Source organism: Camelus bactrianus, chromosome 15 (assembly GCF_048773025.1).
Source record: "Camelus bactrianus isolate YW-2024 breed Bactrian camel chromosome 15, ASM4877302v1, whole genome shotgun sequence".
Classification (NCBI taxonomy): domain Eukaryota; kingdom Metazoa; phylum Chordata; class Mammalia; order Artiodactyla; family Camelidae; genus Camelus; species Camelus bactrianus.
In genome coordinates, this window is record NC_133553.1 from 14013040 (window position 1) to 14039628 (window position 26589).

Below are 26589 nucleotides of genomic sequence, written 5' to 3' on the forward strand. Positions count from 1 at the left end.
AGGCCTCGGGCTCACGCACCACGTCCACTGGCCCCGGACGTGCCAGGCTGTGCGTGTAGGAAGCGCACTTACCGTTTGGAAGGACTGTGCACAGGGATGCGACCTCTTACTCCTCCCGGCAGTCTGAGCGCTGCTCTGCCCTTCCCACCAGGGAGCTGAGACACGCAGCCTTCCCTTCTGGGAGGACGTCCTTCCTGCTGGCCTATACACCTCCTTTGAATGTGGTTTGTTGACCAAAAGATTCTCTTTAAATACAAAAACAATGTGACCCGAAGTTTCACAGCTGAAAGAAAAGCAGACCTTTGTGCGTGATTCGGGGACCACGAGGCAAGCAGAAACGACAAGGCCTGGGACTGCACGGGGCTGAGCCTGACGGGCACCTCCGTCCGCGCTGACTCTGGCTTAATCCTTGGAGCAGCTGGAGGAACCAGGCAGGAGAAAGCACTGCCACTGGGTCGCCAGCAGGAGTGGGTCTGTGCCCCCAGGGCCCGAGGCCAGGTCACGCCCACTGACCCGGCCTCCCTGTGGGACACCACCCGGGCCGCCAGCCCCGTCACTGTCCTGGGCCCATGAACGGACCTCCCCCACAGCCTTCACAGCGCCCAGAGCCCCCTCTGCGGCGTTCCATCTGAGCCTTGTTGTGGAGACCTGGTCAAATGGGCAGTTGCCTCCGTGCCTCTGGCTTCATCCTCGGATCATGAGGGCACCCAGCTCCGTGCCCGCGCTTGGCCCCTCGTTTGACACAATGCAACACGTCACCGCAGGATGGTACAAAACGGAGGAATTTTGATTCATTTCTAAAACCCACGGCATGAATTCATTTTCTGTGGACAGCTCTGATGGTCCCTTTACCGCTGTGTTTCTGTGGCCTCTACAGGAGCTGGCGAGCGTTGGCGCAGACAATGCAGACGGGAAAGATGGAGGAGTAACATGGGCCCTTGGTGTCTGCCCAGATTCCAGTTTATGAAAGGCCCTCAGGCCACATATGACTTTTAACCTGTGCATCACTTCCTTTAAACGGGGGAGCGGGGAGCTGTCCATGCAGGGGGTCTGCTAAGCGTGACACATGCGTCTGCTCTGCGTGACGTGGGTGCGTGTACCATGATGTGTCAAGCACACGTCAGCCCGTGCTTGCTTGTTTCGTCTCACAAAAATTCTAAGAGGTTTTTCCAGAAAAGGAAACAGGTTCTGAAAGACTTGGAAAGCTCCCGGAGTCCCACGGCTGAGAGGTGGGGGATGGGGTCAGAAGCCGCCGGCGCCCAGACCCCCTGAAGGGACAGGCTGCCGGGTCTGGCTTTAGGTCCGGGGCTAACGGAGCGCTCGGGGCAGACGTGCAAGTGAGGGGGGAACTGCCGGATGGAAACCTTGTCACGTTTCTGAAAGGCGCGTAGCAGGCAGCACCTCCCTGGTCAGTCTTCCGAGCTGAGCGTCCCCTCAGTTTTCGTGGCCTGGTCTGGGGCGTGTTTGGGGTGTCTCTGACACACCCCACCCAACCTCGTTAAAGGCCGAGAGTGCAGGACTCTGTTTGGAGTAAGTGGTGTCACTGCACCTGCCCCCCTGCCCCCTTTCCAGGTGACATGACCCCCGGGACAGCTCTGGAGCTGCAGCGGCCCCCAGGCTTGGGCGGCAGGAAGCCCCCCAATGCTGTGACCGTGACCCTATGTCCACTGCCCCCGGCTGCTCTCCTGTCTTGGCAGATCATCACCCTGCGAGATTACGTCCCCAAAATCCTGGGCCCCAAGGCCTTCGAGCAGCACGTGGGCCCCTACCGGGGCTACAACCCCACCGTGGACCCCACCGTGTCCAACGTGTTCTCCACGGCCGCCTTCCGCTTCGGCCACACCTCGGTCCACCCGCTGGTGAGGCGGCTGGACTCCCGCTTCCAGGAGCACCCGGGCCTGCCCCACCTGCCGCTGCACGACGCCTTCTTCCGGCCCTGGCGGCTCCTCGGGGAAGGTGCGCCTCCATCTCGGCCACCCGCGGGGCTGGGTGAGGTGTGCAGTCACCTTAGCCTGGCTAGACACTCCCTGGGGGCCAGCGTGCGTGGAGAAAGTAAACGCATCCAAAGGGGTTTAAAAGGGACACTTCCCTGGGGCTTCTGGAGTTCCCTGGGTTCACAGACGCGGGGCCCTGGGCCCCGTCTGCCCCTCAGCCAGGCCGGACCTTCCGTTCATGGGTCTGAACTTCGAATCAGCAAACGCTTCCTTTGACTCTAACGTTTCTGCTGCTGAGAAACAACAAAACCCCGCCCCTGAGGCCCCGTGTCCCACCCCCCCAGATGCGCATCTCGACCGGGCCCATCGGGGTCCAGATGAGTGAATCCACCACGGGGCAGCGTCCTAAGGGCCCGGGAGACACGGGAGTCCCAGGAGGTGCATTCCTGAACTCGTGAGGACATCTGTTCAGAACCAGCGTAGTTTACAGTCGAGGCCTTGTTCTGTTTCTCCAGGACTCACCTGAGAAAGCTCATTGCCTTCTCTGATGTTTTCAGGCGGCGTGGACCCTGTCATGAGGGGCCTCCTGGCGCGACCAGCTAAGCTGCAGGTGCAGGACCAGCTGATGAACGAGGAGCTGACGGAGAGGCTCTTCGTGCGGTCAGACTCGGGGACCTTGGACCTGGCGTCCATCAACCTGCAGCGGGGCCGGGACCACGGCCTGCCAGGTCAGCCCCCACTTCCCTTCCCTCCGCTCCCACGCTCCAGATTAGCCGCTGTCCTTGGTCTGTGGTGAAATGTACCTGCAGGTCCGCCACCAGCTCCTAAGGGCGCCTTAGTTGGTGGGATTGAACCACCCAGCTTTCTCAGCCCCAGGCAGGGACGGGCTGAGCTGTCTCAGGGCAGGCAGAGGGAGGCGTTTCCCGGGCAGGAAGCAGGACACAGAATGCCCACCTCCTCCCTCTCAGAGCATCCCCCGGGGCAGTGGGCATTACTCCACTGCCTTGGGGGCTCTCGCTGACCAGCTGGTCCAGTCTCCTGGTCACTGGTGTGAGTGAGGACCCTCTTCGTGAGCCAGGCAGCTGCCCGCATATTTCCTCACTCCCCCCTTGTTCACGCCCACTCTGACCCCCACCTCCCTCACCTGTACCAACCCACGTCCTCCCTCCCTGAGGCCGAGCCTGCCTCTGCCCACCGTGGCCTTCTGCCCTGGGACCCCTGCGGCTCAGCTGTCTGGCCCACCTTCAGCCTGCCCACGACCCCAGGGTCCGTGTGCAGCTCTGCTGTCCTGGCTCCCAGGGGCTCCACCAGGCAGGGCCCACACTGTCCTCGTCTCGCTGACTGCAGACCCCCCACCGGGGCGTGTCCCGCTCACCTGGGCCTCGGGACCTGCTCCCAGAGCCCGCTCTGAAGTTTTACACAGATTAGCTCTTTCCACCACCTCGAAACCCCGGGTACTTAGAAGTATAATCGCTTAAAACGCTGTTAAGGAGACGGAAGCGTAAAAATTCAGGCGATACCCTAATCCTCAGCCTCACACGTGGGGGAATTGGATGGGGCAGGAAGCCCCGTGTGTGACGGACGCTTAATTAGACCTGATCCTTAGGTCGAGGCTAAAGCAGACGAGAGACACGCTCTCTGTAACGATGCGATGGCGACCTCCCTGCGCTGGGAAGTCTCCTCCTGGTTTACCTGGCAGGGGCCGCGGAGCGTCCAGTCTACTTTCCCCGGGGATGTCCTTTCCTCTCCCCCCACCCCCGCCCCGTCCAGTCCCGTCGGCAGGACCCCTGTGGCTCGTGTCCCTACCTCCCCGCAGCTCGTCCCTGACCCTGGCGCTCTCACTGCTGCCCCCACCACATCCCCGCTCCACAGGCTTCCCTCTGGAGCCCGAGCAGAACTCAAACCTCCTCCCTTGGCTCCGGTGAGTCTCTCTGTCAGCCTCATGGCCCCCTCGCTGTCTAACTGGAAATGTGAGACCATCTCCCCCAGTTCTCCCTCATCTAAACCCCCCAGGGGTCTGTCCTGACGCTCAGCACCCCAGGGGCGCTGGTCCAGCCGTGACGCAGCCCCTCACGTCCACACATTTATCTGGCAGTTCCGCCCGGGGTCTGCTGTGTGGGAGGCCCTGGACATAAAACAAGACGCAGTCTCAGCTAAAGGACAGTAGAAGTAGAGAGGAGGAGACGGGGAGCCTCGGCGAGGTGCCCGCCGGACTCAGTACGGCGTGTGAGGCAGGAGTTCACGTGCCGTCCCTCAGCGCTGGCTGTGTAGACAGAAGCATGTTCAGATCCCTGAGAAGGAGGCCTCCACCCTCCCTCACAGGTTACAATGAGTGGAGGAAGTTCTGCGGCTTGTCCACCCTGCAGACCCAGGCTGACCTGGCCGCCGCCACGGCCAACCGGAGCGTGGCCGACAGGATCCTGGCCCTGTACCGGCACCCGGACAACATAGACGTCTGGCTGGGCGGCTTGGCTGAGAAGTTCCTCCCGGGGGCGCGGACGGGCCCGCTGTTTGCCTGCATTATCGGAAAGCAGATGAAGGCCCTGAGGGACGGCGACCGGTAGGCGCCCAGGACCAGCGCCCTCTGCGGGCAACACGGGGAGGTGCTCAGTCTGGAAGGGGCTGCCTGCCGGGAAGCCTCGTGGATCCAGGCCAGGAGCTCTGGGGCTTTGTCGGCGATTTTGGGAGGAAACTGAGGCTGCTTCCCAGAATCTGAACCCCTGGTGGCTGGGCTGGAGAGCCTCCTGAAAGAGGACGTCTGTCATCATTCGTGTCCTGAAAGCAGCCTCCACGGGATAGAACCAGGGCAGCCGGGCTGGCTGAGGGAGCCGCAAGCAGGACGAACAGCTTGCGGGCACTCTGACTCATCCGTCCGCCTGCCCCGGGGCCATCCTGGCCTCTGTCCTCCCCGATGGGGGGTCGCAGGCCGAGGGTGGGAGCAGCCTGGGGACAGAGGCCGAAGGACATGGTCGGTGGGGCCGGGGCTGTGCTCTCACGTGTCCTCGTCTGTCCCTCCCGCAGGTTCTGGTGGGAGAACCAGGCGGTGTTCACTGAAGCCCAGCGGCAGGAGCTGGGGCGGCACTCCCTGGCCCGCGTCATCTGTGACAACACCGGCCTCGCTCACGTGCCCCCTGACGCCTTCCGGGTCTCCAGGTGGCCCCAGGAGTTCGAGCCTTGTGACCACATCCCGGGCATGAACCTGGACGCGTGGAGGGAGGCCCCGCCTCCAGGTAACTGCGAGCGTCTCTCAAACTGGGATGAAGAACAGGGATTCAACCCCAGAAGGGCTGCGTTTCGGAGCAACCACTTCAGATCCATTTGGTTGGAGGAAACCATCTCCGTGCCCTGCTTGGTCCCGGGCGTGTCCTCCTCCGTGAGGAAGGGCGGGTCTGAGTCTGAGGACCCCATCCTGGCCTGGAGACGCCATCCTGTAAGCGCCGAGGGAGTGAGTGGCACCTGCGGCCGGGCTGTGCTGTGCGCTGTGGTCCGGGGGCTCCCGTCCAGCTGGGGCAACCAACACGGCGCACAGGGCAGCCCGTGTCCCCAGATAGGGGTGGGGCCGGAATCGCTCAGGCTGGGCAGCAGGAGGTTGCAGAGCATGCTTCTACGGCCAATGGAGTGACCGGCACTTGGTGCAGAGAAAGAGGCCGTGGGAGGACAGCGCTGGCCAGGAGCCGGAAGGCCACGCAGGGCTCAGTCAGCGAAGCAGAGGTCCCCGCGTTTGGACTCTGCGTCCCCAGCTTGCTCCTCTACTGACTGGCAGAGCCAGGCCGGAGGGCGGGCCCCCGACTCAGCCGCGCTGTGCTGGCCGGTCACTCAGCTGGCCGCCCTCACCTGCGGGAGTTACCGACTGCTCTCCCCTGTCCCGGGTGAGGCCCGCTCTCCGTCACCTGACACCGGGCTCCAAGCAGAGCCTGGGATTTATTAACTGCCACCTCCCACGTGACAGCACTTTTCCAGGCACTTGGGACACATTTGTAGGGACAGACACACACACACATGGGGCTTCACAGCCCCTACACGAGACAGACAAGAGACGTGTGCCCAGCATGTGCCGGGCCGCACGTGCGACGGGCAACCAGCGCATGAAGGAGCAGGCAAGGGGCTGCGTGGGCGGAGTCTCCAGGGGAGGGTCTAGCAGAGGGGGTAGGGGGGGACCGGAGACCTGACCAGAGAAATGAAGAGGCCCGTCACCCCAGCCCCTTAGGCCTGTGTCTGTTGCTCTGAGTGAGACCCCGTGTGGTAGGTTTCCCATGGAGCCACCTGTGGAGACCCCACTGGCCCGTGTTTGGAACACCCCGAGGGCTGGGGATCAGGGCACCCAGGGGGTCAGTGTGAGTCTGCTGCCTCCTTCCCTGGAGGAGGAGGAGGGAAGGGGGCACTGGGTGGTCTGATGTCCTGGTAGGTGGAGTCCACGTGGCTTGCCCGGTCGCTGCAGGGGACACGAGGGGAGGCATCGGGAAGCACCCCCCCTCAGGGAAGGAGGACCCCTTAGGGGTGGCCTGAGTGGAGGGAGGGAGCAGGAGGCCAGGGCTCCGTTGTGGATGAGGCAGCTTTGAGCTGCTCCCTCACCCTTTGTGTGGAGCTGGCTCTGCAGGAGGGGAGTTCCAGGAAGAGGATGTGAATTTGGGATTTTTCTGTAAAGCCCATATGTAGAGACTGTGTTTTGTGCCAAGAAACCGTAGGACACAGCCAAGGCAAGGGCACCCGAAAGGAGGGGTCCAGAGACCGGCTCAGGTGGGGAGGGAGGGGTGAGGTGGGTCTCCCAGGGGGCATGGGGAGGGTGAGCTCCACCACTGTGGTCAGAGTGGGAGAGGGCAGGAGACCAGCCCCTGCCTCATGCAGTGAGGACCACCGTCTGCTTTGGCTAAAGCCATCTTGTCGGGGTGCCTAGGGGAGCCTGCTCAGAGCACATTCAGGGAGAAGAACTGGAGACACGACTGCTGCAAGGACACAGGGGCTGGAGAGGCAGTGCTGGGGGACCTGCCTGCAGGGAGGGAGACGTGCCGAAGTAAGGCCCTCAGGAGCCCGAGGTGGGGGGCTCTGTCCCAGGGTCCCATGTTGATGTGCCCACAGGGGACACGTGTGGCTTCCCCAGCCAAGTGGAAGACGGGGGCTTCCTGCTCTGTGACGAGCCTGGAAAGCGTGTGTTGGTGTTTTCCTGTCGTCACGGATTCCGGCTCCAAGGGCCAGAGCAAGTCACCTGCACCCCCAAAGGATGGGACTCCCAGCCCCCCGTCTGTAAAGGTCAGTCATCTCAAGGTGTGTCTTCTCATGTCTTGACCCCCAAATCTGCATTTTTCAAATAGGAATTAAAAATAAACATCCTCTAAAAATAACCTTCAAAAGTTGTGAATCACTATATTGTACACCTGTAACATATAATACTGTACAGCAACTATACTTCAATAAAAATTTTTAAAAAGTAAAGGAAACTCCCAAATAGGTAAGTAAGTGTCATTCACCGTAAGGCACCTGTGAGCGTAGGCATCTTCCAGGAACTGTGTGAGGAAATCAAGTCTCCCCTTCTCTGTGGCCCGTGCTCCTAAGCTGGCATTTTTCTGGAAAAGAGGCACCAAGACAGTCACATGCGAACACGTCCTCAGGGCGACCAGGGGGAGGGGGAGGGGACAGAGCAGAACCTCGGGGAGTGGGGCGCTTGGATCGCACAGAGCACAGGGGCTTCCCCAGGAGCACTGGTAGGACAGCCCCGCCCTGGTGGCCTGACTCCAGGCTAGGCCTCACCCTCAGGGTGCTGAGCCCAGGCCCAGGCCCCCTCCCTCAGAGGTGGACTTGGAGTCAGTGTTGCAGAAAAATGTGTTACAGCTCGGTGTTACAGCTCAGTTGTGACAGCAACCTCAATCCCAGCGAGAGACCAAGCAGCACTCGGAGAGTTGGAGAAGCAGGTTTATTACACCAGCAGGCCCAGAGGAGTTAACACTCCAAGCTCTGGACCCCGTCTGTAGGCTTACACTGGCTTTTATAGGCTGCCAGTTTGCACTTTGCAGCATTATATGTAAATGAGGTATAAGGAACGTTGACTAATTAAGAACAAGCTTTGTAGAAATGGACCAATCAGGAGGGAGAGAAATAACCAATCAGGAGTGAGCTCAGGGAACCAATAGAACTTTAGGGGTAAGTAAGCTGTTTCAGAGGCAAAAAAGTGAGATAGAGCCTCTGGGCCAGGGAACCGGACAGTGCCGGCAGGAGAGTAGTGGCCCTGCCCGGGGGTCCTGCTGGTCTTTTTATGGGGTTTCCCGCCTCACCAGGACCACGCGGGCAGCAGCAGGGCAGCCGCCTTGGGCCCCTGGGAGAAGCTCCCTCTCTTTTCCCTCCGATTGCTAGAAGGGCCTTGGGAGCCGCGGTGAGGATGCCGGCAGAGCAGCCAGTGAGGAGTGACCGTGGACCGCTCTAGCGCTGATCCCAGGGCGTCCATCAGAGCAGCAAGTGGCCCTGACGCAGGCAGAAATGCCCCAGAGCAGGCCCTGCACCCTGGGGTGGCCCGTGCTGAGTGGCTGGGCCGGGATGGGCGCTGGAAGCCCGCACTCATGCTCTGGGATGGGGGACGTTGGCTCAGACTTGCCCGCTGTCCTGGGAAAGGAGCGACCCCTGCAGAGAGGATGCTGACCTTGGCAGGAATGGAGGGGCTCTTGTAGGAGTTGCGTCGGGAAGATGTGGGGAAGCAGATGGACCACTCGAGAGTCGGGCTGGTTTGTAAGAAATGACGACAGAGTCCAATCTGCTCAGTTTTATAATTTCAATTTGGGAAGATGACAAACTTCCAGAGACAGACAGTGGTGGTGGTTGTCAACCACGTGAATGTACTTCATGAGCCTGAAATGTGCACGTAAGTGTAATTAAGGTGGTAAATCTTCCGTTACGTGCATTTCACCGCAGTAACAACATTTCATTTCACTTTTGGGGACTCCGGGATGTGTCCTGGCCGGGCTACAGGGGCTGCCCCTGCCAGACCTCCACGAGAAGAGGGAGAGACCAAAGAGGCTGGGGGCCCAGAGACCCCCAGAGCTCCGCCCAGGCCCCTGTCTCAGGAAGGTGCAGGCCACTGCCCTCAGGGTGAGAGAAAGGACAAGAGATAGAGGCGGCCTCGAGCCAACGTCCAGAAAACAACTTGAGACGAGCCGACGGCGCAGTTTGGGGGCTGCTTGGAAACGTAAGATCAGAAGCCTGAGCAGTTCAGGGGAATTTATTGCTTCTTCGCGTGCCCAGATCTCTGCACCCAAGCACGTGGGCCGAGAGCCAAGGCGGCCACCCCCACATCTCTCAGGTGCTTGGTCCTGATGACCCTGGACTTGCAGGAGATGGGCAGGGCCTTCCTCCCGGAGGTCCGATCAGAGAATCACCTTTCAGGGATCTCACGTGACAGGAGCCCAGCTGTTCTGAAATGTGGGCGTCTCTGCTTTTGTCACGATGGCTGACGCCCTCTCGGCCTCCTGACCATCCTGTAGACGACCCTCCAGGATCAAACGTCTAACAAGTCGAGAAGTTTCAGTATCGTTTTGGCTTCATGCTGGTGCACAGCTGACGAGCTCACACCGCCCAGGCCCGTGGTCTTCACGGCGGCCGTACAAGGAAGCAGAACGCGGGCCTCAGGGCCCTGGGCGCCCTGCGTGTTCTAGGCATAAACGTCACCTGTGTGCCTCCCATCTTTTTTGCTTAAATACCTGGACATTTTATGCACCATGCTGGCTGTTTGTTTTAGAAATTTATGAGCCCAAAGCCCACAGGGATCCGCGAGGTACAAATAAAAGAGAAGAAACGAGAGAGTGATGGCAGGTCTGTCCCTCGGCTCAGCCACCTGCCCGTGGATGTGCTCCAACCTCCGGCTCGTGCTGGCTTCCGTGTGGGAGGTCCTCCTGCCTCCTCTCCACGAGTCTGAGAATGACCTCAGAAGCACTCCTCGTCCTGAAGGCCCTCCACCACCATCCATCTGCCCGCCTCCCGTCTCTTTTCTGAGGTAATTTTTCGCACCAACAATTAACCACTCCCTGAAGGCACGTGCAAGACATTTATCAACCTCTGACAGTATCAGCTTGGACTCTGAACCAGACAGGGTGCTCCAGGGTCTGAGACCTGTTCTGGCCGTGACCCATCACCCTGGTACAAGTCTTGGACACAGTGAGGTCTGGGGTCTGCAGGGGCAGCACCCGGGGCTCCTGGAAATGCAGAATCTCGGGCCCCCCAGGGTCCTGAGTCACAAGCTGTGTTTCTAACAAGACCCAGTTACTGTGCAGGTTTGAAGCCATCTCTAACCCTGAATCTGCTTCCCTTGTTCTGACAGGGTACCATCTCTGTGCCCCCAAGCCGGGGCCACAGCTGCCTCCCAGCCCCATGGCTTCTCTGTGCCTCTGTGCTTTCAGACGTAAGACGAGGGTGGCAATCAGTCTACCTCACTGCTTGTCTGTGTGGGTAGTTAAACACATGAGAACAAGGCACCTTCCCACGGTTACTAACACAGCCCGTAAAAGCGGTGGTGTAAACCCTGGCCCGTCCTCACCATGCCGCTTAAGCTGAATAAATCAGCAGTAGTTCATTGACTTGGAATACAGTTTGTAACATGTTACTAAGTAAAGATGCAAGTTACAGAGCAGTGGGAGTGATGGGACCCCACCTTTTCAAAAGCAGTGGGACCTATTTGTTGTTTTAACCGTGGACATTTTGGTCACCCTGGTATTGCAAGATGGAATGAGTGGGGAGGGTCCATATGACCCTGTGACTTTGTCTGAGTACGCTGATAATTAAGATGTAGTATCTTTAAAGTAAGTGTGTTACAGAAAGTTGGGCAGGGACCACCCACTGGAGACGCACTAGCTCATGCACACGAGTATCTCCCCTGCTCTGTGCCCTGTGCTAGAAGTTTCTAAGTCAAGAATTGCAGGAAAAACATGCCTCTGAGGTGCAGGAGGGCGGGACCTCCACTTCTGCTGTGAACCGAAGCCGCGTAGGAGCTGCTGCCAGTCCTCGGTGGAATCGCTCAGCCGCACGTCCAGGGCTGCAGGAGGGCGGCGCAGGCTTCAGTCAGCGGCTGATTCACAAAATCAAATGGGATTCGCTCCTCTCGCCTCTGCTCACAAACTGCATTTTCCCAAAATCATCCTCGTTAAAAAAAACAAAACAAAACAAAACAAAACAAAAAAACAGCAAATGAATTGCAATGAGTCTCTTTCGAGGGCTTTAAAGTCATGACCTCAGAGTGGACTAAAGCCCTGTGTCTGGGGCTTTTCGCTCTAGCTTTTGCCGAGAGGTTATGCAATAAACGAATTCAGACAAGTGTCCCTGCGTCTGTCAGGGAGAATGAGGTTTTCCATCGGCGCAAACGTGCGGAGGGAAGAAGGAACGTCTGTGCAGATGCTGGTCGCTCGCCAGGGCCCTGGGGTGCCGCCACACCTCTCCTTGGACACGCGAGCTGAGGCGTCCTCACCCGCCTGTGCGGGCTCTGGTTTCCAATAGAAGAACCTGACCGTGGAGTGAAACAGGTTGAACTGTGTCCCCAAAAAAGACATTGAAGTCCTATAAACCCCAATTGCTCAGAATGGGACCTTATCAGGAAACAGGGCCTTTGAGGAGCAGTCGAGTTGAGGTGAAGCCATCGGGGCGGCCCTGGTCCAGCACGACTGGTGTCCATCTAGGAAGAGGACGAACAAGGAGAAGATGAAGAGCTGGGGAGACGCAGCCACAAGCCAAGGCTGCCAGGACGGCCAGCAGCCCCCAGTGTCGGGAGAGGCCAGGAAGGACCCCACCTCCTGGAGAGCTGGGCCCGAGTCCCCACCTGCCTTTCAGGAGCCCCCTTCTCCCCGTGGGCGAGCGCCCCCGGCCCCGTCTCTCCGGATTCCACTCTCCATCCGCCCGGCGTGTGGGCGGCCCCGGGATCCAGGGTGAGAGCAAGGGCGTGGCCAACAGCCGGGGCCGAACACCTGTCGGCTCCACCCCCTCCACACCAGGCCCAGCGCGAGAACGTGCGTGCGCAGCACTTGCCCCCGTGTGGCGCTTGTGCACCGTGTGCTCTGGACGTGATTTTTCCTGACGTTTGACCGCTCGTTTCCTGGAATCGGCCAGAGCAGAGAGCGAGTCATGTGGAGACAGGAGCCTGGGGAGTGCAGTGCTGGTTATGGGTTCAGGCAGAGGAGACCACAGGGGCCGCACACGCTCTTCGTTTGCGGGGACTCGCTACACGCACCTGCTCTGTGGGCCTGGGCGTCACATCTGGGCTCCTGGCTGGACGGAGGGTGGGTCAGCTGACTGGAAACTATCCGCCTGGGATGGGCTGGCTCCGTCCCACCTGCCCTCACAGACTCCTTCCCTCCCTACTCAGCAGGAAAGCTCCTGTGTCTTCCGGGGAGGCTGTGCCCCCAGTCTGAGGGAGGCCCGGTGGCCTGGGGCCTGACCCACCAGTGACTCTGTCCTGGGCTGGCTCCCCCAGGCTCAGGCCCCCACAGCGCCTGGTGCAGGGTCTGAACTGAAGTGACCGTGGACCGGCACCAGCCTGGAGGAGCCGCAGGACCCTGGGGCTGCCGTGGGTGGGCAGGAGGGCAGGGGGCCGGCGGGTCAGACTGACCAGGGTGCGAGTGAGTCCTGGGCGGCTGAAGGGCCCAGAGGGAAACGGCCAGGGGGACGTCAGGGGACACCTGACTTGGGGGTCGTCCCTCTTGCTCCTGGACTCAGGGCAGAGGTGGGGAGGCACTGGCCTGTGGGGAAGGGAGCTGGGAGGTGGGGATGTGGGTCTGACCTCTGCGGGGTCTGTGCAGACGTGAACGAGTGTGAGGACGAGCGGGAGCCCCCCTGCCACGCGTCCGCCCAGTGCAGGAACACCAAGGGCGGCTTCCGGTGTGAGTGCTCGGACCCTTACGTGCTCGGAGAGGACGGGAGGACCTGCGTAGGTGAGACCAGAGTCCCTGTGCCTCCCGGCCGGGAAGCAGGGTGGTGTCTGACAGCATGCGTAAGGGTGACTGAGGGGCCCCCCCAGCCGTGTGGTATCAGGTGGTGTCTGTCCGTGTCTGCTGTGCTGGGACGCTGGGTGGGAACGTGACCCGGCGGCTCCCACCGGAACCTAGATTATGCAGGGGACACAGCAAACACCAGGCAGCGTGGGAGCTGTTCCAAACCCCCATGAATGATCTCTGTGAGGGAGACACGATGTGTGACCCCAGGTGCAGAACAGAGAGGGTAAGCGGCTTGCTCAGGGTCACACAGCCACTCAGCTGCAGATCTAGGAATCAGAACTTGGCTTCTGGCTCCTGTTAAAAAAAAAAAACCATGCAGTGGTACCTATTAAACAGCAAAACGTTTTATTAAGGCTACTGCAGTACTAAAGGGAGGCCTCAGTGCAGAGCAGAGCTCGACTCCACATATGGCAGAGACAGCAGGCGCCCACTGGCACGCGGAGCAGAGGTCCATGGAAGGACGGTTCTGCAGAGGAGCTTGCTTCCCAGGACCAGGGCGGGTTGGGGCCCGGGGCTGGGCTGGGGCCTGGGAGGTCACACTGGCTACTGCCCTTGCCCAGCAGGCTCACTGACTGGCTCTGTCCTTGCTACAGACTCTGGGAGGCTCCCGAGGGCGTCCATGGTCTCCTTCGCGCTGGGCGCCGTGCTGGTCTGCGGCCTGGCAGGCCTCACCTGGACGGTGGTTTGCAGGTGGTAAGTCCCTCCCCGGTTTTCTGCAGACTGGAGGTAACTTCCTGTCCACGGAGCGCCTGGTAATGCTCTGGCTTACTCTTCTGAAGCTGGCAGAGATTGCCGGCGTCCCAAACCCATCTCCCCCAGCCCCAGCCCCCGTGCTTTCACTGCGCTTCAGTAGCGGGAGTGGAACGACCGCTCGTACACGTTAGGGGACTGACGTCTGCGGGTGGAGACTTAGCAGTGCCAGATTCTCGGGGACGTGAAACGATGGTGTTGAAGTACCCTCTCGTTAGGAGTACAGGCTCCTACAAAGGTATCTCAGAGAAAGAAGGCCTTGGAGACAAGCCTCATTCTTCATTCCCATCCTCTCCCTCAAGAACAGACTCCTGGGAAACCGGGAAATTGAAAGACGAACTTTTCTGGTAAAACGGCGCAGCCCTCGAGGCCGTCAGCGGCGGGTCTCAGCGTGTAGGCCGTGAGAGCCCGAGGGGGGCTCCCTCCCGGCGGGGCCGCGGGGCTGCCGCCTGGGGGCTCGGGCCCTCCCTCCTCGCCGCCGCTGCTGGTCCCCCAGCCCTTAGAGTCGGACTTGGTTCTGTTTGTCTTCCTAGAAAGTATTGGGGGAAATGACCGCACAGAATGAGGGAGGGCCAGTCCGGCCCCTGGCCCGTGGCCTGCGCACTGACCACCAGCGACCGACGCCATGTCCGTATCGGCCTCTGATGCTGGGCTGCCCTTCAGGACGCACGCCCGGCCGCGCTCCCCTCTGGCCGCGCCAACCCTGCGCCCTCCCGGCTGCCTCCCGTGCTCGCCTCACCTTCCTGGTGAAGCCAGCATTCCTAGGGACTCCTTGGCACATTCAGAAATGCCAGCGGCTGGACCTGAAAGGGAGCTTCTCCCCGTGTTTGTGTACAACTTACAGGAACGGACTTCTAATAGTCAGAACCCCGGTCCTTAGCAGTCAGATCTCACGACTGTGACATCACAGCTTGTGACCAATAACTGGGTCTCATCACGGCCTTTTGTTTATTCTGAGACCCTGGAAGGGGAGCCTCTGTGACTGTGACCGCTCTGCTCTGCATCGCCCCGGCCGGGATGCCATGGAAGTCCAGGCTCTTTACTTCACACACCAAGACCCTCTGCCAGCTGCCCGGTGATCTGGCCTTCAGCTGACACCGGAGCAGCGTCTCCTGGGTAAACGGCATGCAAGGGACACGCTCTCTGCAGACTCACACGTCTGCGAGCGCCGGTCTGGGCCACAGCTCAGGTGGCCCTGTGAGAGGCCCCTTCCTTAAACCACAAGCCACTAGGAGCGGCTAGAAGCCGTGTCAGACCCACTGCGAACTGCTGGTCCCCTTCCCAATCTTTCCATCCATCGTAAGAGGTGAGTACTCGCTACGGCTGGTGGTGTCCCCAAAACCCACGTGTTGAAGGCCTAACCTCCAGTGCTTGGCACATCACTGTGTCTGGACACAGGGTCACTGCAGACGCAATTAGCTGAGAAGAGGCTGTACTGGAGCAGGCAGGCCCTCATCCGAAAAGCCTGGTGTCCTTGTAAAAGGGGGGTTGGACACAGACACACAGGGAAAAGGCCGTGTGAACCTGGAGGCAGAGATCTGGGCGGTGTGCCTGCAAGCCAGGGATCACATGGCATCACCTGGATCCCCGGAATCTGGTCCTGGACTTTGCACTGATCACCAAGTGGGCCCAGCGCCACTCAGTGTGGCACAGACGCCCCGGCGGTCACCGGCCGCTCATTGGATGTGAGGCGCCCACACACCGTTTCACCCGCTTTCCCTGCAGCCTCTGAGAACGTGGTCTCCTCACCCCACTGGAGGAATGGAGGGCAGAGAGGCTGCCACAGTCAGGTTAGCCCCTGCTCCCGCTGCGACACGGATAAATAAATCCAGGCATTCAGGGCCTGAGTGTAATCAACTCAGCCCAAAAGTGGAGAAATACAGCTCTTTCTATGAGGAATAAACATTAAGGTGCCGGAGTTTCTTTATTGCAGACAATTATAGTGGCTTCTTCTCAAAATGCTGCTTCAGTATCACCTCTTCCAACACGGTCTGGCTCAGGGAGGACGAGGGGAGAAGAGAAATGAAGTTTCTGGGAAACAGCCTCTCCGTGAAGATGGAACCTGTGCCCATGGTCCAGGGCCATCGGCAGTGGGGGCCCCGGGCCCAGCCACGCTGCTCATGCCTGCTGTCCTGCCCTTGGCCAGTGGCCGTCCCGCTGTAGTGCACGAGGCAGGCAGAAGAGGGGTTCTGAGTGCGAGGCTGGAGGAGGACCCGGATCCTTCCAGTTTCCCCACCATCAACCTTGGTTCTCCATCTAGTGTCACCGACCAGCAGTGGGGACGAGGGGGTAGCCCCAGGGCTGCAGAAGGTGTGAGAAAATCACCGTTCCCTGCGTTGCTGTGGGTGGGCGCGGACGGGGCAGGGAGAGGGTGCTCCAGGCACCCTCTTGGATTCCAGTTGTGGCCGGTGGGGATTTTCCAGCACATTCTGCTCCCCCTCACACGGCCACGGTGCCCAGACACTGGGAACCAGGTACACAATGCGGCCAGTGTGGATGAAACATGAAATGTGCGGAAGGTGCGCTCAAAAGGAGCCTTTCCCATGGAAATAGCTCTCCAGCCGGCCCCAAATGCAGCAGGGGCACAAGAAATGGGGACGAGGATTAAGGAGAACACAGTGCAGGTGGGACAACGCTGGGCTTGGGAATAAGAGGCCAGAGTCCACCAGAGTCCAGGACTCCGGGGCTGCGCTTCCTGAGCAGGAGGGAGGCGGGGACACGTGCCTGGGGCCACCTCCTGTGCCTCAGCCCTGGAGTCAGTCTAACTTTCCTGAATCCAGCTCTTTGGAGAACATTCTCACCCTCTGGGTATCTTGCCCAGAGGTGCCCACAGGTTCATGAGATATTTTGAGAGGCGACTGCAGACCTCAAGATGTTTGCCTGGAGAAGAGAGAACAGGGGAGCCAGATGGCGTCCCCAGGATTTCAGGCCCGTCGAGTAAATTAATTGGCCTGAGAGTTTGAGAGGTGAAGTCGGCAAGTGGTGGCCTTCAGTCCTGGACCACACGTGATTTCTACTCGAGATGGACTGGACGGGAGATCTGATGGTGGCCTCGGCGCTGCTGGGCGGGGTGGGAACAGGAGCATTGAAGCAGGGCAGCACTGGGGCCGGGGCTGGGGAGCCGCCAGGGAGTTTGGGGGTGAGCAGCTCAGCAAAATGACACCCCAAAGGCAGAACGTCCAGAGTGAGAGTGGGAAACAACAGATTTGAGGAGTGTTTCCTCGTCGCCACTGTGACATTGTGAGTGACTTTATCTTTACTGACTCAGAGGATGATTAAGCAAGTGAGGCAGGACTGGGGCTGAGCGGTCGTTGGTGTCCCACATTTACCAGCTGCACTGGGGCTTCTAAGCCCAACCCACTCCCCGGCCTCCCTCTGACATGACTTCTCTGACAGCTGAGAGGCAAAGGCGACACTGGAGGTTAACTCGCCAGCATCACACCCTCCGGAGCAGACACGGGGGCAGGGGGGGCCCCCGGCCACCTGGGCTCCTGCCTGGTAAAATCGGGGCAGAAAGCGGTCTGAGGACCGGCATCTGCTCCCCATCACGGGGCAAGATGACCGTGTTCGTGGGTCTTTTCAGTGACAACAGGAGTAACTGGATGCGTGTTTATCCCCAGGACACACGCTGGCCCTAAATCTGCGCTGCCGACTGTGGAGGGAGACGGAGCAGGGACTTCGCGGCTGGGACCTGGGAAACAGCAGAGGGTGAGCGGCTCCCGGCGCGACGCTCCCGCTGGGGACGTGTAGCAGGCAGGTCCACACCCCGTCCCGCTGGGATTCCGATGTCGGACGTTTCCATTTAGACCCAGGACGTCCTGCCCCGGCCCTTCCCAGCCTCCTGCTCCGGGTTTTCTTCTCCTGCAGGCTGGATTTATAGGAGAATGCTAATTTGTCAAAGTGTTTACCTACTTTAAAAAAGTAAAGATGAATGAGAATCTGTGAACCAGGGTGACAGGGCTTCAGATCCAAGAGTGACTGCCAGGCATCTGCTTCACCGTTTCCCCCGTACTGACTGCGGGTCAACCAGCGGCTGAAGGGAAGTGTTGACTTGTAAAATATGCGTTCGGAAACAAATGGAATAAACATAATCAGTGTGGGAAGAATCCGTCTAAACTTACTTTTTACTAGTGTGGTCTTACATGCACAGCCTCCGCGTGTTGCGGTAAAAAGTCACTCCAGTTCCCCTGGGGCCCATCAGAATTCAGGGCGAGACGGTGTTTGGAGCTAAAATGAGCCTGTCCTTAGAGGCAGAGTAGGCTCAGCCTTGTAGACTGAGAACTCTGCCTCTGGAGGGAGGCGGTGCACCGACCGACCGGGCCTCTCCAGCCACGCCGGGAACAGCGGCCCCACCGGCACCTCCCAGCCTGCCGAGACCAGAGCTTCCCGTTTGTCGGAAGCTCTTCACAAGCCCCCCCGGCCCAGGACCCGGCCTGTGGACCCCGGATCCTTCTCTGCAAGTGGCGCCCACGTGTGTGAAGCTGCTCGTGGGGTCACAGTCAGGCCCCACGCACGTCTGTTCTGGTTTTCACGGGACAGGACAAGTCACAGTGAAACGATGCTCGCATGTTGCCAAGTGCCTGCTCAGGACACAGTGACCAAGTGCAGGCGAATAAATCCTGCCACCTTGCAACTGTCTGACCCCTTTGCCAGTACTGCCAGTGGTCACTCGGCGGCTTGGGGAGTGTTGCCGTGAGAACGTGTTTACATATTATACATGTTCATGAGCCTTTCCCCAGCCAAACAGACGAGAGGGTGTTGTCACCGCCCTCACATCTCAGCCTCCCTTCCCCTCCAGTTTTAATTCTCCCCTTCTGCTGTGGCTCCTCTTCCCCCAGATCTGCCCGCCTGCCCAGCCCGTTGCTCCGCCGGCTCCCAGGACGGGCGGGATGCGTGGGTGTCGTGTGCTGGGGCCACCTCGCCGCCTGGGTGCCTGAGCTGTGTCCTCCCCTCCCCCCGAGAGCAAAACTGAGACTTACTGTGATTCTCAGGACCGAACAGGATTAGTGACCTGTCTCCTCCTGGGGGGTCTGCCGGCAGACGTGGGGCCAAGGCCTCTCTGCACCCCCCCTCCCTGCTGGGCACTGTTTCTGCCCCTCCTTGTCTCCCACTCGCTCGGGTACCTCAGCCTGACCGTCCTTTGAGGGACCCCCTCCAGCCGTGGGCAGTCCTGGGGGAGCTGTTGGTCACACCAGCCCCGGCCTCGTTTCACAAGGGGAGAGGCCGAGTGACAGGGAGGCTGAGTGGCTGCGGTGACACTGGGGGGGGTCCTTCCTCCTGCACGACACCATGTGCAGAGAGACATGTGCGCCCTGCAGCTGTCCATCTCTGAGCCCACACAGGCGGTGGGACCCGCAGACAAGACCCTACTGTCCAGTTCTGCAGCGACATGGAGGGACACGGCCCCAGACGCCGTCCACAGCTGTGGCGTTACGTGGAGAAGTGGTTTTACTCTCTGTAACCTAAAAACACTGCTTCTCACGTGTCTCAGGTCACACTGCTGTGTCTCCAAGTTCCTATTGCTAATATAAAGCCAGGAGGGACTTAATGATGAGACCCATGAGGGAGACTCCCTGGCAGAGCTCGCTGACCCGCCTCCCCTTGTGCCCCTGGAAGGCTGCGGGGGGACAAGGTTTCCTGTCGGAATGCGAGGAAGGCAGCGGAGGAACACACGTTGCACATCGCCGCTGCCAGCTCTGCGCGTGGAGGGTGACAGGCTCTGAATCTCCACGTGATTTCCGCTCAGGGATGAAGGGATGGGACTGACTGAGGGACAGGGGTCCCACCCGCTCCTCCAAGCCTCTCCCTGGCGACTCGACCCTTGGACCCTCGGACCCTCGGGACAGGAGCTGGTTCCACTCCGGTTCGCTCTCTGCCTCTGGGACCTTGCTTGGGTCTCAGGTGTTTGTGTGGCTCCCGTGTGCTTGGTCCGTGTCCCGGAAGCCGTGTGACTGAACAGCTGACTCCCCACAGGGAGCCATCCCCTTTCCTCGGGTCCGGGAGCAGTTAAGGGTCGAAAGCTCCCGGTCCCGATCGTCCTGGCGGCCCTGCACGCCGGCCCTCACACATGCTGTCTCCCGTGTGCGCCGAATCCTCGCTCTCCCGCACGGCAGGTGGTTCAGGGTATCAGCGACTCTGCCGCGGTGGTAATTCCGGCTTTTCTGCTGTCAGGGCTGCACCAGTTTCCCCAGCTTTCGTTCCACCTGAATGTCTAACCAGGAGCCTGTGCGCCTGGGCTCGGGTTGGGGCGTCGACCTGCTTTCCGTCCAGGCCTTTCTGTGTCTGCTGAGCCCTCCGTCCGTTTCCACTGTTTCTGGGGGGATTCCCTGGAGATGGGCCTGTGAGGGGCCGGGGGCTTGGCCCGTCCTCGGATACTCAGTATCGCGACGTGAGCCCTGGACGTCCCCTCAGACATCGCTTTGTGCAGCCCTGACTTTACAGACCACGTAGCTGCGTCTCGGGGCCTGGAGACGAGCTGCTCAGCATCCCGCAGCAGGCCAGACTCGGGGGGACAGAAGCACGGCTCACAGCCGGCCCCGAGTGACAGCGCTGCCCGCTGCTCCGCCGTCTCAGCCCCAAACCCAGATGCAGGGAGCTGTGCTCATGGAATCCTCTTCCTCCTCGTTGAACCGCTTACTATTTGCGACTAGTGCTGGTCAAACGGGCGGGAACCGTGCCTTTCCCGGGCTCGGAGCACCGAGCTCGGAGCACCGCCAGGCCCAGCCGCGAGCCCAGTGACAGCAGGGCCCCAGGACTCTCACAGGGAGGCCTGTCCTTTGACAAAGGAGGAGGAGGGAGTTGGTGTCCCCCTCGGGCGGACCGCACCACCTTCTGGGAAGCGGGGTAATCTCTGACTCCTGCCGCTCTTCCCCGCCTCCGTTTGCTCTGCTGAGAGGGCTGCTGGCCCTGGTTCTGTGTGTGGGTCTGTGCCCGTGCGCGGGCAGCCTCTGCTGTAGCTGCTTTTCCTCCTGAGACGTTAGCATCCCACTCGGCTGGGAGCCCCAGGAGCCCGGTCCCCCGGCTTCCGGCCAGCTCGCAGGCTCAAGGGTCCTCCATCAGCAGCCACTCTGCGAACACCTTTAGGGGCCCACAGGTGCTTAACGCACCCTCCTTGCGGCCCTCTCTACCCACCACATATGGGCACCTGCCTGGGAGCACGGCCTCCAAGCAGAAACAGGAAGGCAGAGGCCACCCGAGCCTCAGTCTTCCCCTGCAGTCCTTCAGTTCAGGCAAGACCTGCACACTGATGATGGGGCGGGGGTGAGGCAGGGGCTCAGGGGCTCCCCTCCCCGTCCCCCAGGTTGGAGGGAGGGCCTGGCAGGAGCTAAGTGTCCCTTTGTTAGGGGAAGGATGGCCTAGGCCCTGGGAGAAAGCCTCACTCTGTTGGACCTCCACCCTGATCTAATAAAGGTGGTGTCACTAAAGGTGTGTCATGAGTAAAGGGTGGGGCCTGAGGCAGGGGAGGGCGCACGTGCAGCCAGGCTGCCACATCGCTTCAGTGCCCACGCAGCGTGCCTGGCCGGTGCCCCCTGGCCTGGGTTGCTGTGCCTGCACTGTCTTTGGATCATGTTTCCACAGTGGCTTTGGTTCCTGTGGCTCTTTGTTTGGCAACCACTCTGGCTTCTGGTCCAGGGAGCTCAGCCCCTGGGGTGGTCCCTGGACTCCGCCCCGCTGACCTCTGACTCCCCAGGGCTGAGGGGCTGAGCGAGGCTTTCTTTTGCAATCCTCTAATCCCTCACCTGAATTTCCCCATGGCTTACTTTACCGAGGGCTGGGAGAACCTGCGAGCCCACCCAGGAGGCTTCTCCAATCCAGCAGGAGTTCCCAGCCTCACCCCTGGAGCCCGTTACAGAGACAAGACTTCTCCAGCCCAGCAGGGGGCCCCAGCCAGCCTCCCAAGCCACCTGGGGAGGCGGCAGCACGGTCTCCTGTGCGTCATGAACTGACAGCTCCAGCTCTCGAGCTGAAGTTGGAATTCAAACTGGTCACCGGTAAACCTTTCCATCTGGGCCTCCCGTAACTGCAGCAGCTACGATGGAGGCTGGACGTCGAACGGCGGCAGCAGACATGCAGGGGAACCCAGCCAGCCTCCCGAGCCACCTAAGGAGGTCACGGTACAGCCTTCATGGGATCGGGCTGCAGCAGTTCCAAGTGCAGCTCAGGGCTCTAGCTCAGGACCCAACGTTGCCCCGCAGAGTCGGGGCCCAGGCCTCGGGGCTGCAGCGCCAGGAGCGCCCTGGCCCCTCCCCGCCCAATCAGTTGTCTGGTGAGCTAGGAGGCGGGGCCGCGGCGGGCAGCGGCGGGGAGGCGGGGGGGGGGGGGGGGGGGGGGGGAGGTTGGGGGGGAGGGGAGGTTGGGGGGGAGGGGAGATTGGGGGGGGAGGGGAGGTTGGGGAGGGGGGGCGGGAGGGCCATATGCAAGTGGGCGAGGCACGGCAGCCCTCCCTGTGACCCCAAACCTGTGGTTGCCTGGAGACTGTCCTGCTTCAGGGCCCTCGCCCTCCCCAGCCCAAGCCCCGCGCCACCCTGACCCTAGCCTTCCGCCTGCGCTGTCACTGCTGGCCCGTCCCCTCCATTTCCCACCTGTGACCTGGCCCCAGCCCCACCCCCACCCCTTGCCACCGGGCGTGCGTAAATGAGGCCTCACCCTGCCCCGGGAGGGGAGCCCGAGGGTTCCCCCAAACGCCCCGCCCTCTGCCTTGCCTGCGGCTGACCACCTGGGGCTGGAGAGGAGGGCGTCGAGCTGTGACCCCCCCCTCCACAGGAGGAGAAGGTTACCGGGACCTGCCCTTTGGAGACACGATGGCGTGGTCACGTGGACACGTGGGCAGAGGCTGCCACAGTTAACCCTGCGTCACTGTGAAGAGGACAGTCCCAAGGGTTTGAAACGCAAAACCAGATGTCACCTCTGGTCTTTCTGGACTGAACTTCCACAGGGCTTCACTCAGCACCTGCTGACTGCAGGCCCGGCCTGGGGGCCTCCAGTTTGACGCCACGCTGCGCCCCTTTATGACCGTGCGTTTTCACCCCGGCAACCTCTGGTCTGTTCTTGTGTTTTTCTTCTCTAAATTATAAAGCTACATCCCAAATATCTCCCCACTCCGTCATGCCCTGCAGGTACGATTTAAGAGGCCGGTAATCCGCCCAGACACTTCCTAAACTCTGCCACCCTGGGCCAGCGACTTCGCCCCCGTCTCAGTTTCCTCACTTGTGACTGGGTATGACAGTCGCTACCTGAGAGCACACTGTGCTGATCGACTGGCCGAGGCGCCTGGTGCGCGGAACGCACTCAGGGAGTGCGGGCCATGAGGCGCCCTCTGGCCTCGGGGTCGGGCCACGTGCCGCGCACGCAGCGGACGCCACTGGGTGTCTGTCGTGCCTCCTGCGAGACCGTGGCTGTGTCACACCTCTGCACCTCTAATACCTCGCCCAGCTCCCGGCGCGCAGAGGGCGCTCAGCAAGCTGCTAGCAGGAACTGACGGAGAAGCCGGCCCAGCGGAGCCCGGGTCGCGGAGGAAGCCAGTCTCGAGAACGTGCCCCACACCGGGGCCTCCGGCAGGAGGGCGCTGGTCCTGCCCCGCAGCTGCTGGAAGCAGCCGGGGCGCGCGCACACGGGCTGTCCTCGCTGTGCGTGCGCACGAGCCGGCCCGTGAGGCCCCGCAGGAAGCCATTCCCGTCAGAACCCGTGCAGCTGGACGCAGTGTGGGTGTTGGGGCGAAGCGCTTCTTCACCTGCCGGCTAGTTCCTCCCGCGGCACCCCCGCGCCCGTGGAGAAGACGGGGGGTGGGGTGGGGGGGCGTTGTCCTGGAAGCGGGTGTGTCCGTGCCGGAGCGGCGCGTCGGGCTCTCCCAGCACGGGGGCTGCCTGGAACCCCCTAGCCCGCGGCCGGCCCGGGAGACCCCGCGCTGTGTCCTTGACCGCTCTTGTCGCTGCTTGTTCGCGAGGCTTCTGGGCTGAAGGCGAGCCTGTGCGCAGGTAACCCTGCGACGGGCTCCTTCTCCAGGGCCTCCGGGAGCTCTCGGCGCCAGCAGCGTCTCTCTCCGACAGGCTGACGCCAGAGCGCAGCGGCCACCGCGAGGGGGCGCTGTCACCGCCGGGCTCGCGCCCGCTGGGAGCACGCCCCGCTGGGGGCAGCGTGAACGCGTTCGCACTGAGCGCGCCAGTGGGCGCGCTGAGAGTTCACTTCACGGTGAACATTTTCAGAGTTTTTAAAAATATATCTTGAAAATTGTAAGTGGGTATTAACAGTAAATAGACAACTGCTAAGTTAGAGTGCAAAATGAAACACCTTATTTTAAAGGTGCAGGAGCAAGAAAATCCAACAGAGACCTGTCCACGTTTAGTTGCCTGTGTGATGATTAAATGGCATTTAAATACATTGTCACTAGAAAAACGATCAGTTTACAGGAGATAAAAAATCAATTTTAATACCAACTTTATTAATGACCAAGAAGAAAACAAGTTGATGTTAAAGCAAAAACAGGAGCGGGGCAACTTCTTCTCAGAGTTGCTTCTGATCAGGAATAAGGCTCAGGAGCCATTTCACCTGAAAGTCTGAGGAGAAAACGAAGCACTGAGATGCCCTGTGCCCCCCTTGTCCGCGGAGCCCTCCTGCCCTGCACTGCGGCCCCCACAGACGGAGGCGGGCCCACCTCCCAGGGACCCTCTGCCGAGAAGGTACACCCACCCCGGCTGGACACACAGGCTCATGAGCTAAAAACGGAAAAACAGTCAGTGCACAACGGGATGCAGACGGGGGACAAGTCACACCAGAGCACCAAGGGATGGAAGTGCGGGGCTTCCCTGGGGACGCGGCATCGAGCCGCAGACGGCACCCCGTTCGCTCCCACTGCTTTCAGGAGGGAGGGACGCCTGCCAGGTCAGGGATGGAAGTGCATTCACAGAGGGCTGACCCCCGGACTGAGCGGATCTGGAGCCTGGACAGCAGGGGGCTTTTCTTATGACCCCCGTGCCTGGTGTGGCCTCCCTTCTGCACTCCCTCGAGGCCTCCTGTCTGCTCTGTAAGAATCAGATCAAAGTTGCCTGTCCTCTGGGTCCCACCCAGAGCCCAGACTGGCTGTCGGGATGGGACAGACAGACTCGGGTCTGGAAGGGCCCCACGCGGAGCAGCATTAGCTGTTCCTCCTTCAGGCGCGCTCGCTGGCTGGTCAGTACAGAGGGTGGCACCTGGCCAGAGGCCCCTCCCGGCCTCACTGCACCTCCCGCTGCCCCCAAGCCCATCCTCTCCCAGCCACCAGCCCCTTGTCCTCGGAAGCCGCAGCCCACACCCTGTCCCCAGGGACACAACGCACGCTTGGTTCCACGGCTGAGGCACAAATCACCCCCAAACCTCAGGACATAAAATGCTCACGTGTCTGAGAGACCTCGGGGTTAACACGGCCATGGGGCTTGTCTCTGCCCCGCAGGGCTCCGAGGGCTGGGCCCGGGGTGCGAGGGCTGTGCTCTGGGGTTGGGGTCCACCAGCAGGGGTGTGCTGGAGCCTGCACCTGCGACTCCCGAATTCAGGAAATTTGTGAGCAGGCTGTCATCAGCTGAAATCAGCAGATGCCACAGTCGGTTCCCACCCGCCCACCCAGAGAGTGGTGGGCCTTGCAGCAACCCTGCGGCTGCACCTCTGGCTCTGTGGCCGTGGACGGACAGGTAGCCCCCCTGACTGTGGTTCCCTCGCCTCCAGAATCCAGGTAACAAGCCAGCGCAGGGCTGTGGTGCAGCAGGAACGGTCCAGGTGGGGAACTGAACGCCGTGGCTCAGGCGGATGGCAGGATTGGCCGTCCCCAGCAGAAGAGTCCTGTTCCCTCAGAGGCCCTGTGCGCTGGCCTGGTTCGAAACCAGAAACCTTCTCAGACGCTGGCCCCGCCGCTCAAATAGAAACATGAGCTGGGAAACCTGTTTTCTTAGAGGGCGGAGGACATGCCTCCGGAATTTTCCACAGACCTAAGGAAAGGGGCTCTTTCCAGTCTCGGGACTCACTCTGGGGCCAGGGAGCGGCGCTTTGATCCCAGCTCGCTGGAGGAACGCAGCGGTTCTGCTCCGTGGCTGCTTCGGACAGCGAGGTGGGGCCAGAGCGCGGACGCAGCCTACCCGGAGGGGCTCCTGTCCAGCTGAAGCCCCTCTACCAGCCGGGCCCAAGGGTGAGTGGGTCGGAGCCTGGCCCTGGGGTCCCCTGCACGTTCCCAGCATCTCCACGTGGTCAGAGGTGACGAGACAGGACGTCCTAAATTCCAGCGAAGAAGGACCGGCGCCCTTGGTGCACGGCCTCTTGCGCCAGTGTTCTCCTCTGGTCACTTCCCCACCCAGGCTTCTCGTGGACCCCTCCCCATCAGCACGCAAAACCCAGGCAGTCACCCTCTGCCGCGCATGGACCACAGTGGGACCCCCGCCCTCCAGCCGGAAGGGCTTTCCTCCCCCGACCCTGGGGGGTCCAGGCCCCGTCCATCCACAGCTCTGCCTCCTCTGACCGTAGCCCCGCCGTCCCTGGAAGTGCCCTGTGGCCTCCACCTCGTCACCTGCTGAGGAACACATTTGAACCAATGTGCATTTGGTAGCTAATCGCTGGGGAAAAAACATTATTTGTAAAAAAATTTTTCCTAAAATACATCAATTGATGGACCTGGCCCCAGAAATTCAGAGGAAGTGAGGGGCTAAGGCAGCGGTGATTTCTAGCCAGGAAACAAAGGTTTTGGGAAAAATATGAGGGTGGAATGTTGAGTCTGGCCACAGCTCATATCTGGGACAGGAAGGAGAAGCAATTTGTGAGGTTTTATCATGAGCTGCAGCCTGAATTCGGTTTTAAAGATTTATAGACAGCTCTGGTCTCGTGTTACCGTCATGCAGGGTCTTAATGGGCACTTGAATTTTTTGGTTGTGTGTTACTGAATTTTATGAGGAAAATTACATGGTCTGGTGGACTCTGAGCCCGGCAGTTGG

At 60.7% G+C, this 26589-nt stretch overlaps 1 protein-coding gene and 1 long non-coding RNA gene across 2 annotated transcripts in view; both read left to right on the plus strand.

Moving 5' to 3' along the window:
* The window catches only part of TPO (thyroid peroxidase), a 35910-nt gene extending 18060 nt beyond the window's left edge, over positions 1 to 17850 (plus strand). The window contains exons 9-16 of the mRNA XM_045522706.2: positions 1698 to 1956; positions 2492 to 2662; positions 4257 to 4494; positions 4956 to 5164; positions 7011 to 7181; positions 12698 to 12829; positions 13486 to 13585; positions 17263 to 17850. Coding sequence (XP_045378662.2) covers positions 1698 to 1956; positions 2492 to 2662; positions 4257 to 4494; positions 4956 to 5164; positions 7011 to 7181; positions 12698 to 12829; positions 13486 to 13585; positions 17263 to 17392 — 1410 coding nt within the window. The 3' untranslated portion in view covers positions 17393 to 17850. The remainder of the gene's footprint in view (positions 1 to 1697; positions 1957 to 2491; positions 2663 to 4256; positions 4495 to 4955; positions 5165 to 7010; positions 7182 to 12697; positions 12830 to 13485; positions 13586 to 17262) is intronic.
* Positions 17851 to 21543: 3693 nt separating this feature from the next.
* On the plus strand, positions 21544 to 23875 carry LOC141573445 (uncharacterized). Its single transcript, XR_012499155.1, has 2 exons — positions 21544 to 21908; positions 22406 to 23875. It is a non-coding gene; the product is annotated as an uncharacterized LOC141573445 (long non-coding RNA).
* The last annotated feature ends 2714 nt before the right edge of the window (positions 23876 to 26589 follow it).